The sequence below is a fragment of the Paroedura picta genome, chromosome 3 (assembly GCF_049243985.1).
Source record: "Paroedura picta isolate Pp20150507F chromosome 3, Ppicta_v3.0, whole genome shotgun sequence".
NCBI lineage: Eukaryota > Metazoa > Chordata > Lepidosauria > Squamata > Gekkonidae > Paroedura > Paroedura picta.
In genome coordinates this window covers 137,197,325-137,213,971 of record NC_135371.1, presented here as the reverse complement: position 1 = coordinate 137,213,971, position 16,647 = coordinate 137,197,325, and the positions used below count along the sequence as shown (strand labels likewise).

Below are 16,647 nucleotides of genomic sequence, written 5' to 3'. Positions count from 1 at the left end.
GGCAGCCTCCTAGACCATCAATCCCCTGGGACTTTTCCTACTGGCTGCAATGGCTAATCTGCCCTTGGAAGGCGGTGACGAAGGCAACATGTTTAATGCTAATGAATGTAGGAGCCCTGGGTTCAAGTTCACCTTCAGGCAGTCTTTGGGAAGTGAATGTCTTCCCAGTTCCGTTTCCCAGCAGTGACTGGGATGACAAAATATGGAGATATTTATCCCCTCTTCAATGCATTGAATATCAACAACTGTTTGTCACTGTGGAAAACACTCATCTGGAATGGAGTCAATTATTATTGTTTGTCTACAACTATTCAAATCCGTATTCTGCCAAGAAATTAATAGAGTGATTTTGAGCAAGTCAACATTATTATTATTATTATTATTATTATTATTATTATTATTATTATTATTATTATTATTATTATTATTATTATTATTATTATAATTCGTTACAGAAAGTCCTGCTAAAACCTCCATTAAAACTCATTAAAATGGACAGTCAACAATATAGTAAACCAGCATAGCAGCAACAATGTGGCGGAACCCCCAAGTGGCGGAACTTCAAGGGGGAGGAGAGGGGGGGTAATAGAACCATTTCTGTCATTCTGAGCTTCCTGAAGGAAGGTCATAAGAAGGCCACAATAGACACCAAATAATTAAAATGTTAAATGTGAGTACTCACAGGTTTGATTTAAATGTGAGCAAAAATGCTTGGCATTTGTCACTTTGCAGTCGTGCAGCATCTCAGTGGAACTGGGCTCCTACCTGTGCAAAGCAGGTAAAGCAGCCCAGTCTAAACAATATATCACTAGAGTACAAAGTCTTTTGCCTCCTATCAAACCACAAACATACATATTTCCCTATTTTTTAAAAAAATCCACAAATAGCAAAACAGTGCCACAAATGAAAGAAGATTTTTATCTGTCAATTTTCTGTTTGCAGGGAGCTTTTTCTCTATGCAAAAGAACAAGCTAAGCTAAAATCTGCCACTTACAATCTGAGACAGTAGCCAATTCGACCACCTCACCACTTTATCCTTTTCAATGTGTGAACAAGGCAAAATAAAGTCGTTGATAAGATATGCCGGTGATAATGTCAGTTCTTGCTGATCATGTGATACGTAATTTTGGACTAAATTATACTCCAGCAGCATGGCTGGAAGGGGGCAGTTGCTTAGAAACCAGGATTTCAATTCTATGATTCTGGCTACTAGAGGACAACTGTAGGGGATGGGGACTGGGTAAAGTGGGACCTGAGAATCAGGACATCAAGTTTCTTTTCTCATTTGATAATTAATTAATACAAACAAATGGTGTCAATGAATACAGACACTTTATTGCTCATACGAAAACAAGAAGCCCCTTTTCTCAAGGAACTTGAAATTAAAAATCAGATTGAGGTCAGAAAGGTGGAGAGAAGAGATGAAGGGTTAACAAGGAATAATTGAAAACAAATGCAATTACACATACTTAGATGGTTGAGTTTAGGAATGAAGACTGAAGTAATCTATGAACAAGTTCTAAAGGAAACAAAGAAAAAAGTCACTAAGTAGAGATTACATTTTAAGAAATGATTGGAAATTATAAATCCAGCATTCTTTGACTGTGGGATCAGGAGCCTTGGTGAGAAAGAATTCAAAACCTTACCTCACCTCCAACATCCTGAGCTCCTGGACAAAATAACGAAGACCTAAGATTTCTCTCACTAAAATAGCAGCTCACCCCTTTCAGGCCAATCTCTTGTCTTGAGCAGAAGCCTGAAAGCAAAAGAAGACTTCCTGCTTACTTGTCTTACCTGTCGCTGTTGATCATCAGCGGTGAATGTTCCGTGGATATTGGTGCTGCATGTCTTGGAAGGAGACTGTGATTTCTGAAGAGTGCAGCTAAACAAGTTTTTCAGGAGGGCCAGCTCTCTCTCTGTGCCTGGGAAAATTTTAATGTACCTGACAATAGTTCTTCCTCCTGGGAACTTTGCCAGATCTAAAACACATTAACCCAACAGAGGTGTCTGGCTTTGTTCCAGCAGAGCAAGGCATAATAAGCCTCCAGACAACTCAGACCTCCTTCAAGATGCTGCCCCACAGCCAATGTGTAGGAGCCTTGGGTTCAAATACACCTTCAGGCAGTCTTTGGGAAGTGAATGTCTTCCAAATTCACTGTCCCAGCTGTTAATGGAATGACAAAATACGGAGATATTTATCCCCTCTACAATGTGTTGAATATCAACAACTGTTCGTAACTGTGAAAAACACTAATCTGCCACAGAGTCAATGATTATTGTTCGTCTACAACTGTTCATATCCCTACTCTGCCAAAAAATTAATTGAGTGATTTTTGAGCCAGTCATTCTCTTTCAACCTTATCTACCCCACAGGCCTGTTGTCAGGATACAATTGAGGAAAATAGAACCATTTTGTCATTCTGAGCTTCCTGAAGGAAGGGCACAAGAAAGTGACAATAGACACCAAATAATTAAAATGTTAAATATGATCACTAGGAAGGATTAGCTATTTAAATCAATGGCAATTACTGTGTTAAGTGAAGATTCAATGAGTAGCCGTGTAGCACAATCAGAGTCCAACAAAGACCAACAAAGATTTATTCAAGGCGTGAGCTTTCGAGTGCAAGCAGACTTGTGATAAGTGAAGACATTTAAGATTAGGGAATCAGGACTGGAAGGGCTATTGGCCTGATCCAACATGGCTTCTCTTAGGTTCTTCTAAGTATTCAATGCTACAGAAATCAGTGACCACAAATGCCAATCAAACCTACAGTGCCTTATGCAACAGAAAAGTGTCTATTAGCAATAATTAAAGTTCTCAGAAATTTGGTATCTTTCCTATTTTGGCTGGCCTGGAAGGCTATAACCCTACCCTCTCACATAGCGATCTTTGCTTCTAGGCATGTACCGACTAAGCCATAATAATAGAACACTGTTAACATGTTACTTCAGGCTATGTGGGGAAAGTGAACAGGCGGATATGTCTCTCCCTTTCTCTCATGTTACTAGAACACAATGAGGTCACCCAAATTCTATACAGCCAGCTGCCTCACTTTAAAGAAGAGGATGCTGTAAAGATGCCTCCATGCTTGAGAGGAGAGGGATGGAGTGTAACGACAGGGTCTCGGTTAAGAGTGGGGGCTGTCTGAGTAAGTGTTGTTTCTATCTGTTCATTGCCTGGGTGGTTAGTGAATGCAGCTGGCAGCATTAGGTGGTTGATGGCTATGCAAACAGGGGAGGAAGTGTTTGTCTGGGGCTGACTGCTGATCCAGCCTTCTGCTGGCAGGCTTTGCACTATAAAAGGCTCCCGCTCACTAGCAATTCTGGCTTTGGGGGCACATCATCTGGTTGTGGAGTTGGGGGTCACTGCAGTGGACAGCTAGCTGTGACTCTCTTGCATCCTGCAGGGGAGTTGGATTAGATGACCCTGGAGGTCCTTTCCAACTCTATGATTCTCAGCATTCCACAATTAAGGATATATCTGCCCATTAATCCACAGTTTTGAAAGAACTAATTTTCTTCACTATGCCCCCCCCCCAAAAAAAAAATTAAACCCAAACTAATGGTAACCTTATAAACTAAGCTTGTTATCCCTGTTTGGTCCGTGAATCTGTTAAGCATCTTCATTATGCTGTATGCTAATTTACCGCTCACATTCTGCCTACATGTATGAACTAGTAATTTCCATTTCATTATCTCTGAAGTATACACAAAAACATATACCTTGTATATAGCTTGTATAAAACTTCATAGGACCTAAAATTTGTAAAGAAATCTGAACTGCCTTTTTTCACATCAACATCAACAGAAAGACTAAAAGACTGCGGTATGTATGAATTTGGCCTCATACACTTTCTTTCATGTGTGATATCTGCTGATTTGGTGAGTCTCTCAGCCCCAGACAAACAATATGAATCTTTACTATTGCACCAAATAGCAGAGAGAATTTACAAGATCACAGAATTTACAAGGCCAAGTCCAAGCTGGTGATATCTTTAGGTAATGTCCCATGCACTGTTCAGTCATGCTGCTGGAAGCTAATAACCTGATGGACACACTGTTATAATGATTCAGTTACTGCTTAAAAACCCCAAAAGTCCACTGGTGGTAGCAAGGGGAAATGCCCACTATAGGACCTGGGGCCAGGAATGTACCTGCCATGCAGGTAGAGCAATAGTAGCCAAAGTTTCTGCACACCTGGCAGCCATCCAGGTTTTGTTTGTTTATTTTTGCAGCCTTTTCCAAAATTCTGCAGGAAAGTTGTGAAAGATCGGATAAAAACCATAGAAAGTCCAGAGGGTGCACAAATGTGGCCCAATGCATTGGGGAAGAGGGACGCCCACCCAAAGTATAAATCCAGCCACTGCTTGAAGACTGTCAGTGAGGGGGAGCTCACTGTGAGGGAGTTGATTCCACTGCTGAACTACCCTGAATGAATTTTTTTCCCCCTGATATCTAGCTGATATTGTTCTCCACGTAGTTTAAACCCCTTACTGCGGGTTCTGTCCTCCCTTGCCCTCCTCCAAGTGACACACATTTCACATACTTATAGGCCTCCTCTTCTCTGGGCTGAACAGTACCAAGTCCCTCAGCCTTTCCTCATAGGACTTGGTTCCCAGGACCCAGATCATTCCCGACACTCTCCTCTGAACCCTTTTAATTTTGTCCACATCCTTTTTGAAGTGAGGCCTCCAGAACTGCACTCAGTACTCCAGGTAGAGTTGATTCCACAGTGTGACTATGAAATCTTGTGATTTTTATGTGATGCCAATGTGATGCCACTGTTGCTACGGCCCAAGACTGCATTTGCCTTCTTAATGAGGTGTGTTACTTTCTATGACTCCCCCATGTGATAAGATGTAATAGCTTAAGGCTTAAAGAGCATAATACAGGAAAGGAAATTTATAATTGTTTTGTAAGGGGGGGGGGAACCAGGGAAAGCAGATGTACAAGGGTGGAGGGCAGGATCACTTTTAAATGTTGTTTTGTTTAGTTCAGGGGTAGTCAAACTGCGGCCCTCCAGATGTCCATGGACTACAATGGACTACAAACATCTGGAGGGCCGCAGTTTGACTACCCCTGGTTTAGATAGTAATTTGATTTTATGTGTTACTTACATATATTGCACTATTATGCTCTGACCTGAAGTAGCAGCTCTTGGAAGCTAAGCAGGGACAGCCCTGGTTAGCACTTGGATGGGAGAAGTCCAGGGTTGCTTCTCAGAGGCAGGCCACAGCAAACCGCCTCTGAATGTACCCTGAAAACTGTACTAGGCCGATGCAAGCTGACTGTGAGTGAAGGTCACTTTCCACCACCACCTCTAATTATGCACGTGAAGTTTTACAGCCCAACAAAAGTCTTTATAAGTCTAAATTTAGATTGTGGGGAAAGAAGAAAATGCAAGAAGTGGCTGCAAGATTTCTTAGGTGGTAAACATATGACTCTCCCACTTTATCCTTTAACCATACAAGGTAGGTTAAATTGACCAAGTAGGGATTTGAAGACAGTTTTCTCCCATCCTCAACAAACACCTTCAATACATGCCATACTCTTTGATAGCAATAGCCACAAATATTAAGCAAGGGAGTCCCTGTCGTCATAACTGGAAACCCAGCCTGAAGCTCCACCCAGCCTGAAGGTGAGTTCAGTTCCTGGAAGCCCATGACTGCTTGGACAATAAAGGGTAGCAACAAAACCCAGTGGAGCCAGAGACAAGCAGAACAGTTACTTGGTCAGCCTTTAGAAAACAGACCGGGCTGTCCAAGGCAAAGGGATTAGTCTCTGGCTATGAAAAGTGTAATCTTATCTTGGTTCTAATGGCTAGCTGTAGCTGGAAGGTAGGGCAGACTACAATAGGCTTGGTTGCTATGGTTTAGTTCAGTCTTGTGATCCCTTGTATTATGCTTCACTAGCTTCTACCTATTTCAGCAAGGTGGAGAATCTTTGCATTTCGGTATAATTTAGCATTTAGAAGTGCTTTCTGAAACACACCCCTGTGGGACCTCACGTACCAGTATCTGTAACAGGGAGGTTCTCTCCCCTTGAGCTACCCTCTGTTCCCAGCCTTTGAGGAAGGACTGCAGGCATTTTAAGGCTGTACCTTATAACCTCATGTCAGCTATGCATTGGGCTAATAGCCCTTGATCAATGGTGTTGAATGCTGTGATCAAGTCCATCAGCGCTGACTTGCCTAGATCCAGTTGTCTCCGGCGATTGTTCGTGAGGATAGCCAGGGCTGTCTCCACCTTATGGCCAGGCTGAAAGCCAGATTGGAATGGGTCAAGAGATGATGTTTCCTTCAGGAAACTCTATGGCTGTTCCACAACCACACACACAACTACCTTTCACAGAAACGGCAAATGTGAAACTGGGCGGTAGTTAACAGGGTCAGAAGGGTTGTTTCAAAAGTGTCCTTCTTTAAACTCTCTGAGAAAGCACTGAAACCTGACACAGATTAATAATTTCCTAGAGAAATTTCCTCACCACCAGTTTTTGACCAGTCACGAGGGACACAAGTCTAGGAGACACATGGTAGCCGGACAGTTACCAGAGTCCTTATCCACGTAGGCCAAGGAGAGTGGACTGAAGCGCTCCCAATTTCACAGTCAGAGTAGTTCAGCAGTGGAATTGGCTGCCTACGGAAGTAGTGCGCTCAGTTTCGGTGGCAGTTTTCAAGCAGCAGCTGAACAGATACTTATCCTGGATGCTTTAGGCTGATGCTGCATTGAGCACGGGGTTGGACTAGATGGCCTGTACAGCCCCTTCCAAATCAATGATACTATGATTCAAGTTATGGCAAAGGAGTTTCCACATAAATATGAGACAGCATTTTTTCACAGTGAGGGCTGTTCATAGATGGAATATGCTGCCCTCCAAGGGTGGTAGAGTCTCCTTCATTGGGAGTTTTTAGGGAGTTTTTAGGAGACTGGAGACTGTTAGGAATGACAGGTTTTTTTAAGTATCCCAGAAGAAGATTCAGGGGGGGGGGAGGCTGGACTGGATGCCCCTCTGTGGTCTCTTCCAGCTCTGTGTGATTCTGAGCAATTTCAGATGATCCCTTAGCTAGAATTATCAGAGATCAGATTGTCTTAAATAACTGAGCTGGGCATGAAATAGTGGACGCAACAGAGGCTACAAAATATTCCCTTTTTGTGGCCTTTACTGCCATCTCACAGGCATTTGTATGCATTTTATAGGATGTTTTTGATGCCTCATAATGAGTTTTCTGCCAAACTCGCTCTAACTGTCTCTGTTTCTGTTCACACAGATCTGAGTTATTCTTTTGTATATTTGTAAGGCAAAAGGTTCTTAAAAAAATTAGGCAGTTTTATGACTTGTCTGATGGTAATAATTGTTGAGCCAACACAGGAATAGTCTAAATGCACCTAATCCTAGTTCCAGGATTAAAACTAAAGCTGTTTAAACTGGGCCAGCATTGGGATAGGGAGATATTTGGCCTATTCACAGTTTCTTAGAGGGAAGGTGAATGCAATGAATAAAAAGTGAGTCGAGATTCATGTTCTGCTACTGAATCCTGTGTTGTATCTTCCCCCTCTCTATGAAGTAGCTACAAGATAAATATGCAGCATTCAGGAAAAAAACTGTATTTTTTGTATTGGAAAAAAACATACAGTTTCTGATCAGTACAGAAAACACATTGCGAATTTCAAAGGCAATGATGTTCCCTGCCCTCCTTAAGTTCTCACTGCAGCTGTCTCTTTCCACATTGTATCTATCCTAAGAAGGGATGGCTTTATCATGTTGGTAAGCATTGCTCTTGCACCCTGAAGCTTGTTTCTGAAAATTGGAATCTTTGGCACTTTCAACATCTTACCTCTAACTTATCCTTGCTGCACTGATTACTTGGAAAAAGAAAAATTTGGCTGTGAAATAATTTGAGCATTTGCCACCCTCCCCTGAGCTTTTCTACTGCTTTCCCAAGACAGTGTTTCTTCCATTTTCCTTAATAATTAGTAGCCCAGTCTAGGGTTGTTCTAGTTGATGGGAGACTGGTCCTTGACTCCCAGAGAAATGGAGCATGGCAACTAATATGGACCCCATCAGGAAGATTTCCTTCTGTTTCTGCATCTGAGCAGGCTTAATCCTAGACCATTAGGGGCACCCTTGTTACACTGGAACAGCTGGCCTCATCCTTCTCCATGATTTTTCTCCCCCAGAAAAGCAACAGCATTACGAGAATGGCACAGTACCATGATAGAACAGTTCAGTCACATTAAGAGCAAAGTTGGTCAAGCAACCTCCTCTTTCTCCAGAAGAAACAGTTCTTTTTCTAAAGGCAGCATTCTTAGATAAATCTTCAGGGCATCACGTGCATTCATCACTAGTTTTTCCATTCCTCGCTGTGGTTCTGCAAAACTCTTCAGCTTTCCTTCTAGGATCAAGACCAGGTGATGACAAATTCCTCCCCCATCAGCAGAGAGAGGGAGATATTAAGGATCTGAAAGAGGAAAGAGGGACAATTAGTGGTAGCTGCTCAGTTAATGGTCAGGTCTCAAGAAACACAATGAGAGACAATGAACTAGTTCAGATAGTTTCGCTTGTTGGAGCATATGAGGATGCAGGTGGGCTCATAGCCCAAGAGACTGAGGCAAAAATTATATGGATCATCTTGTCCTTGGGGATGCTATACATGTGCTTGTGAAGATAAAGGGCATTCATAGTGATTCTGGGACACCAGAACCATTGCCAACCCCCTCCAACTAGGCCAAGGCAAGGAGCAGCCCTCAGTCCATGCAAGGTGGGTGGGAGCCTCCACTTCTCCCAAAAGCCAGCTGCTTAAGGCCCAGATGGATCAGGTGCAAGCAGCCACAGGTGTCTGAACTTCTTTTTAGAACACTGGTACTCACTCCACCACTGACAGCCACATTCACTCTTTTCATCAATCAAAAGATTCACATTTACTTTCAGCTTTGGCATGCAGCCTGCACCTCAGGAAGACTCACAATTTATGTGTCCCTCTGGTGGTAGTTTCAAGGTAAGAACTACCTGTCAGTCAGAAGTCCCACTGGACAGGGGGCCTGCTCCACATTCATCAAACATGGGGCAGGTGGCATACTGGGGAACAGTGCTCAGAAGAGTCTCAGGTGGCATGTCAAAGCTACTGAGCATCCCTGGTTTAGGTAGGTACATAAGCACATTTGTTTCAGCCATTAGAGGAAGCAATTATACATGCTTCATGCAGAAATGGCCCCTAAATATTTATCTGGTTATGTCCCAATAAAACCAAATTACACCAGTTTTTGCACCAGGTATCAAGAATTATGGCAAGATGCATGTGTTTCATTTGTTTGCATATTTGTATAAACTGAACATTATCAGGAGGAGGAGCAGTGTGGTTGCCCTTTCTCCACCCTTCCACCAGTAGAGCTGCATTGACAGAAGAGGCAGAAAGGACAATCTCTTCCCCTTCCTTCCTGCTGCAGTCTCCTGATCTGTACAGCTGTTAGTCCATGCAGGTCTCACGGTCCCAGGAATATACTTTTCCATAGTGTGAAAAACTATATGGAGGGAGTACAAAAAAACATCAGTGAGTCAGCACTTTTACTGATGGATTGGTAGACTCAGCTCTTTGGTGCTACTCCCTGACCATCTTGGTCTTCTTAGTCTTCACAAAACATGCTATATGATGAAGAGGAGGAGGAGGGGAAAGAATAGTTGATTCTTATATGCTCCTTTTCTCTCCCAGAAGGAGTCTCAAAGCAGTTTACAATCACCTTCCCTTCCTCTCCTCACAACAGACACCCTGTGAGGTGGGTGAGGCTGAGAGAGCCCTGATATCACTGCTTGGTCAGGACAGCTTTATTAGTGTTGTGGTGAGCTCAAGGTCACCCAGTTGGCTGCATGTGAAGGAGGAGTGGGGAATCAAACCTGGCTCACCAGATTAGAAGCCACCAGTCCTAACCACTACACCAAGCTGACTCTCTTCAGCTGGAGTTTCTCCATAATTGCCTGTATGTTGGTCCCATGGAATAGCCTTTTGAACATGAGCAGAACAGGTAGCACCCTCTGCACCGAGAGATGACTTTACCTTAGTGTCTAAGCGGTAAGAGAAGTCTGCAACAGGAACACCGTTTGCCAGGACCTGATGAGGAGGGTGGGGAACTCCCAGCACAGTTACTTCCTGCAGCAGCAGCCCATCAACTTGGTGGTTGAGCCTCACAATCTCATTAACCAGCATGCCCTGCAACAGAGGAAGGATGTGGGCAATTGGAGATCATGACATTTCGGATGGAACCAAATCAAGCATCCCTCAGCAATGAAAGGATACTGGGTTAGCAGAGTATCCAAGGCACATGTCTCAGCAAAATTTTCCTGGCGGTTGTGCTGCAGATAAGCAGTTATACACAGAGCCTTTATATCTTTGTAAAAATAATATGAATCCTTTATTGAAAGGAATTCGATTCTTGACAGGATAGAGCAGAAACAGGATTCTAACCTAGTCGAACTAACTAAGATGAAAGGAGATGCAAGAGGCATAGGGCTGCTAGCTCCATGTTGGGAAATACCTGGAAATAGAAGATGGGAGGGACTTCAATAGGGTATAATACCATGGAGTCCACTTACCAAAGCAACAATTTTCTCCAGGAGATCAGGTGTAATTCCAGGAGATCTGCAGCCATCTGCAGCCACCACCTGGAATTAGCAACCCTCATGTCCTGCCCTCATGGCACCAAAATGGAGAAGTGTGATGAGAAGGTGCAAGCTAGAAGGAGGGAAGATTCCCTGATAGTAGCATCAGAGCTGTAGAAATGAAGGATTCTTGGGTCCTAGCCTGTCTTTCAGAATCTTTATAGTCCTCCGGAGAAGCCTGAGAATATGTCATAGTGCAAAGCCCTTCATTTCCAATGAACAAATGGTGGAGAATGTAGGCATGACCATTTCACTGGCTAGGCCACGCTCATCCCTGCTGGACAGAAAAACAGCAGACTCTATGGCCTGCCACTTTACAATTAGCCTCCACGCAGGCTGAGAATGCCACGGAGCTTGCAGAGTCAGAAGGAAGAGTACAACAGGCTTTAGAGGCAACCCACACCCTGGCTGACCCTAATGAGGGAGGGGCATCAACCCCCTTGCTGGAAATGGGATGCCAATCATGGGTCCCTTTGATGAAACTGGGACCTGATGACAACATAGAGGCCTACCTCATTCCAGTGTACAGCGGAGGAGGCACAGTGGCCCCAGGTGCAATGACCTTTATCCTGGGACCTTACTTTACCGGAGTGAAGCCCAGGCAGCCCCAAAGGCAATGCAGAAAGATGGGGTGGAAGACTACGAGTGACTCAAGTTTTGGGTATTGGACCGGTATGAGGTCACACCCAAATCATACTGCTAAAAGTTTCAAGTCTGGACCTATCAGGCCCTGAGCCAGTAGTGAACCATAGAGGCCACTCTGAAAGATGCCGCCACTCAGTAACTGCAACCCATGACCACTGATGGCCAACAGGCCATTAAAGAAGCAGCTCTTGCAGTTCCCTGACTCCACAGGCATGGTATTGCATAGCCTGCTCCAAACAAGGAGACTTACAAGAGGCCTCTGGGAAGATTTCTTGGCAGCTGACAACAGGGAAAAACGCACACCAGCGCCAACCACAACAACTGAAAGTGGTGCATCAGCCACCAGCAGAGGCCAGAAATGGAAAGGTGCACAATGCAGAAGTTCACACTGATACCCCTAAGGTGGCCTGATGGCATCCAACCTCCCCTGGTGGAGGAACCCACACACACCCTTTGACCATAGCATGCTCAGATGAGATTCCACACCAGCTGCCGGTCCATGACCTGAAGGGGATCCCAACAACCCTGGAAAGAGGCCTTGCTTCACCTATGGGCTGTCAGCCTGCAGGCTTATGCCCTACCCGCCAGCTCATCCCCCATGCTGATTCAGATCTATCTACAAGGGACCACCATCCCAGCCATCATAGACTCAGGCAGCTTGATCTCCATGGCAAGGGCTAAGCTGCTGCCCCGGTCCTTGCCTGTCGTGCAAGAAGCTGCCATTGCCTGCTTCCATGGGCACGGTGGCTGTTGAGCTATATAGGACAGAAATGTCAGGTGCACTTGGCTTGCATTGTGAGTCTCCTGTACCAGTCTTGCAGAAGTACTACACTGTGTTGTTGCTTCCATAGAAGAAGCTGCTCCTGCTCAAGAGCTGGGGGTGGAGGAGTCTGCCCAACCAGGGCCTTTAACTGAGATGAATGAGGCCTGAGAGACCTGAGCTGCCGATCCACATTTTTGGACCGCTCAACAGGTGGATTCCTCTTTGGAAGGCTTGAGAGGAAGGGTGGCAATAAGAGGCAGGGAGGTGACAGATGAGAGGCTAGCCCAATGCACTCCCAGGATAGTCTGCAAGGGAGAGGGGGTATCAGATCACCCCTGATTGGTTAGGGGAAGTCTATTAGTTCTTGGTCCCCCAAGAATTCTGGGCCCAAGCCATGTCCTGGGCCCATGATCCCAATGCCTGGGACCTGTTCACTGACCTCCCTTCCTCATCACCATCAGGGAGACACCCCAGGCCTCCATCCGATTTGCCCTATTCAAACTACTGTACATGCACAAACCTTGTGGGGTACCAGAACTGGTTGGTGAACACTTCATCCATACATATCCCCCCCTTCCCTGAAGCAGTGGTTTGTTCCGCCTAGAGGCCAGTTCCCAGATGGGAAAATGTGGACAAAAAAAGTAGATGACATGCTGCCCCTTGAGGTTATCAACCCATAACATAATGCTTGGCAAAGTCTGATTGTCAGAAGGCCTGAGTACCTTGGCATCAGGTGGGGGCACCGCTGCCCATTTGAAACCTAAGGGGTGGGAGCAGGGGGCAGAGATGCACCTGGCAGCTGGGTATATTGGAAGGGGTGAGAAGAGTGCTTGGGGCTGGATGCATGGAGGAAGGGGGAGAATGAATGACTGGCAAAGGAGGAGGAGAGAAAGCAAAGGAGGAGGTGAGAGAGTACCAGCAGAGAACAGAAGAAAGTGGTGGGGGAGAATGGAAGAGGAAAGGTGGAGAAGGACAGTGGTATCAGGGAAGAGCTGGAGGCCCAAGAGGGACAACTGCGGGGGTAGAAGAGTCACAGGAGGGCGCTACTCTCCTAGGCCTTCACACAAAGATGTAAGGGGAGAAATGCAAAGCCACTAAAATTGGTGAGACAAATCCTCATGGAAACAGGAGGAAAGAACTGAAAATGCATAGGTTGGTGAAAAAGACAATTAGTGAGGGGAACAGATGCACTACGAGCATTTAAACAATCAAAAGAATCTCAGAGGAAAAGAATAAATCGAACAAAAGTCATGGTTTTAAATGGACAGAAATACACACCAATTGAATGCTAATTAAATATTCTTAACCTTATTGATTACTTGAACTAGAAGAAGAAGAAGAAGAGTTGGTTCTTATATGCCGCTTTCCCCTACCCGAAGGAGGCTCAAAGCGGCTTACAGTCACCTTCCCTTTCCTCTCCCCACAACAGACACCCTGTGAGGTGGGTGAGGCTGAGAGAGCACTGATATCACTGCTCGGTCAGAACAGTTTTATCAGTGCCGTGGCGAGCCCAAGGTCACCCAGCTGGTTGCATGTGGGGGAGCGCAGAATCGAACCCAGCATGCCAGATTAGAAGTCCGCACTCCTAACCACTACACCAAGCTGGCTCTCTACCTTGGGACGTTGTTGAATCTCCTTCATTGGAAGCTTTAAAGGAAAGAGGTGAGTGAATTTTTCAAGGAATATTTCCAAGTGGAGAGAAATGATTATATCTTGGGTAAGTTTCCTGTCTGACAACTCTTTCAAGAAAAGATGGGGCTCATTGACCAGAACTATAGTAGGAACTTGGCTGCACACTGCTGTTCAAGCAATCTACTACTACCCTCTTCAGATCGCCCCTATCCTCCCCATTTGATGGATCTTATTTATTTGACTTTAGAAGCTGTTCCTCCTGAGAGACTCAAGGCAGATTACAAAAGCTCAAAAAGTAAATGTTTTAAAAAGGCATAGCTAAAGGTACATCTCTTGCTACTACTCAACCATTCTTAGGATCAGAATCATTCTCTCAGAAACTCACGTCTCTTGCCAGAAAGAGAAGCTGCGTGTAATCTCCCTTCTCAAAAGTCAGCAGTTCGTCACCATCATCCCAGAACAGGTCTCCTCTTGCCACCCCTTCTGGTGTCAAAGCCACCACTAAGGTCATCCCCTTTTCGCGGGACTCTGTGGTTGTTAAGGCAGGCTCCTGAAGAAAGAAGAGACATCCCATCATCAAAGCCTTGGTTTCTGTTTGGGGATACACATAACCCCCCCCCCCCCAAAAAAAAAAGATATCTTCAAGATGATCCTGTAGAAGCACCTACCACTCTCCCCAATTCTATCACCAAGGAGCATGCATTTCTATGTGCTTGTATGTAGTGGTGATTATGTGTGGGATAAACTGGTAAAGGCAACTCACCTGCAATGGTAGGATGTATCCTGCACGTATGTGGACATTGATTGTGTCAAGTGGAGCCGGTAAGAGAATCCACTGCCCCCTGCTATGAATGGTGGATCCCTGAAAAGATGCAGGAGAAATAGATAAACCATGGGATGTGTTAACTGTGATGGGGAGCAGACAGAAAAGGGGGAAAAATACATAAAAGATGCTGAAGATTCAGACGTCACCAAAGAAGCCTAGATGGCTGACTATCTCTTAAACATTCCCTCCTTTCTGCTTATGTTCAGGAAAGGAAGAACAGTGCACTGTTTTGAGTTCATAGCCAATAATACTTGAATTCAGCCAGTGTTTCACACACCTGCTAATTTAAGTGTGTTCTCCTGCCTTTAAATTCCATGTCAACTTCAGATTACTTAATATGAGTTCTGATACATGATGATTCAGGTCGTGTTACTTTTAAACAATCAAGTTTCAAGGCTTCTCTCCCCTGCACGTTCAGAAGTTAAAACAGGTACAAAAATGACAGGCATCCAAGCACTATTGTGGCTGGGAGAATGTATGGGACCCATAAACATCGCTGAGCTTTACGTACCAGTCAGCTTCTAAACTCCTGCAAAGGGAACCAAAAAGCTTGGGAGGAAACAGATGCAGGGGATATTCATATGCCAACAAAGTGGCATTCAAGCCATTACCAGGACCCCATTTAAATTCAAAATATGCAAATATACAACAGAGGGAGGTGCTTTTGATCCAGGAATTATGATGTGAAAAGATGTCAAAGATGAAAAGGGGTATAATGATCAGAGTAAGATTAGTGAGGCTCAGGTTAAAATCCTCACTCTGCTATGGAAACTCACAAAGAGACTCTGAGTCAGCTGCACACTCCCAGCCTAGCACCTCTCACAAGGTAAGTGTTGTGAGGATAAAATAGAGAGAGAAGAGTACTGTAAGCTGCTTTTGGTCCCCACTGGGGATAGTCACTAGTTGCTGTCTCTGCCCTTCTGTCAAGCAGCCCCTCCCCCAAAGTCTTTTCCAGAGGAAGCAAAAAGACTCACATCCATCCAGTTGTACCATGTGCCCAAAGGGAAGTAGCCGCTGACTTTTGTCTTCCCTGCCACTAGTACTGGTGTGATGAGAAGCGCTGCTCCCCACATGAGCTGCTGATCAATATTCCAAGTATTGGGATCTTCTGGGAACCTACAAAGAAGACATTCGTTCAGATAATGGGTTGGATCCAGCGATCGCTTCTACAGATGGAACGGAACTCTCTCAATGGCAAGGGTCATTGTTCTCCACTCCTCCTGCAATGCAGCTTGAACTGCTCCTAAAAATGCTGCTCCTGGAGGACAAAGAACCTCCTAGAACACCATGAGGAGGAAAATGGGGTAGTGAGGGGAAATCAACAAAAATCTGCCTCACTCTTCCATTAGAAGAAATTTACAACTGGATCCAGCCCCCTCTCAGGTTCAAAGACTTCACTTTTGTCAGGTCACCCTCTCCTTCCCCCACCACATCGAAAACATGGTGCGCAAAAACATCTTCCTTCAGTTGACTCTGGGAGCTATGTCAGGGCTATTGGACATTGGCACACTTCACTGGAAACAGAATGAGTCTCTGAATTGCTTATTTAACACATTTGTATCCTATCTTTCGTCTGTGGAGCACTTCTGGTATTCCCCTTCGTTTTACCTACACAACAATTTCATGGTGCAGGTTAGACTGGGCCAGAAATCTGTAGTGTGGGTGAGCATGCATTTGTATCTGTGCTCAAAACATACACCAATATAAACATAGAACTCTGTTGTATTTCACAGGCTCTTCTACTCATTCAAAAGTGGTTCTTTGGCATGGACCGTTTTTTGAGAGCTGGATGCACATCCCATGCACCTGCTCCTACTCCTTTCTAAAAGTGAGAGAACCAAAACTGCCATCTAAGAAGGAATGTCTCCTCCTCTACAGTCCAGCCTTCCAGCTAAGATTATCCTCCCAAGTCCTGTGCTGTGTACTCCTGCTCACTGAGGCAGGGTAGATGGCAACGAGACACAGGGCGTTCTCAGTGGTGACATGCCTACCCTTTGCAGCCAGCCTAACTCTTAGATATCAAGCAACCACATTCCTTTTTGTCCAGGCATTTAAGTGACAAAGTTTTAACTGTTCATTTTTAGTACTTTTCTCGGATGTTACAGCCTGTATCCTTCCTATTTTGATGTTT

General features: G+C 44.7%; 2 protein-coding genes across 5 annotated transcripts in view; one reads left to right on the top strand and one right to left on the bottom strand.

Annotated features, from left to right (window-relative positions):
- SGSH (N-sulfoglucosamine sulfohydrolase) overlaps nucleotides 1-16,647 on the top strand; it is a 62,037-nt gene that overhangs the window by 37,016 nt on the left and 8,374 nt on the right. The gene's annotated exons all lie outside the window — the stretch shown is intronic.
- The window catches only part of GAA (alpha glucosidase), a 33,239-nt gene continuing 24,180 nt past the window's right edge, over nucleotides 7,589-16,647 (bottom strand). For all 4 annotated transcript variants that reach the window (XM_077328198.1, XM_077328199.1, XM_077328200.1 and 1 more), the window contains exons 16-20: nucleotides 15,491-15,632; nucleotides 14,454-14,552; nucleotides 14,076-14,240; nucleotides 10,049-10,201; nucleotides 7,589-8,458 (exon numbers count right to left, since the gene is read on the bottom strand). In XM_077328198.1, the coding sequence (XP_077184313.1) occupies nucleotides 8,399-8,458; nucleotides 10,049-10,201; nucleotides 14,076-14,240; nucleotides 14,454-14,552; nucleotides 15,491-15,632 (619 nt within the window). In that variant the 3' untranslated portion in view covers nucleotides 7,589-8,398. The remainder of the gene's footprint in view (nucleotides 8,459-10,048; nucleotides 10,202-14,075; nucleotides 14,241-14,453; nucleotides 14,553-15,490; nucleotides 15,633-16,647) is intronic.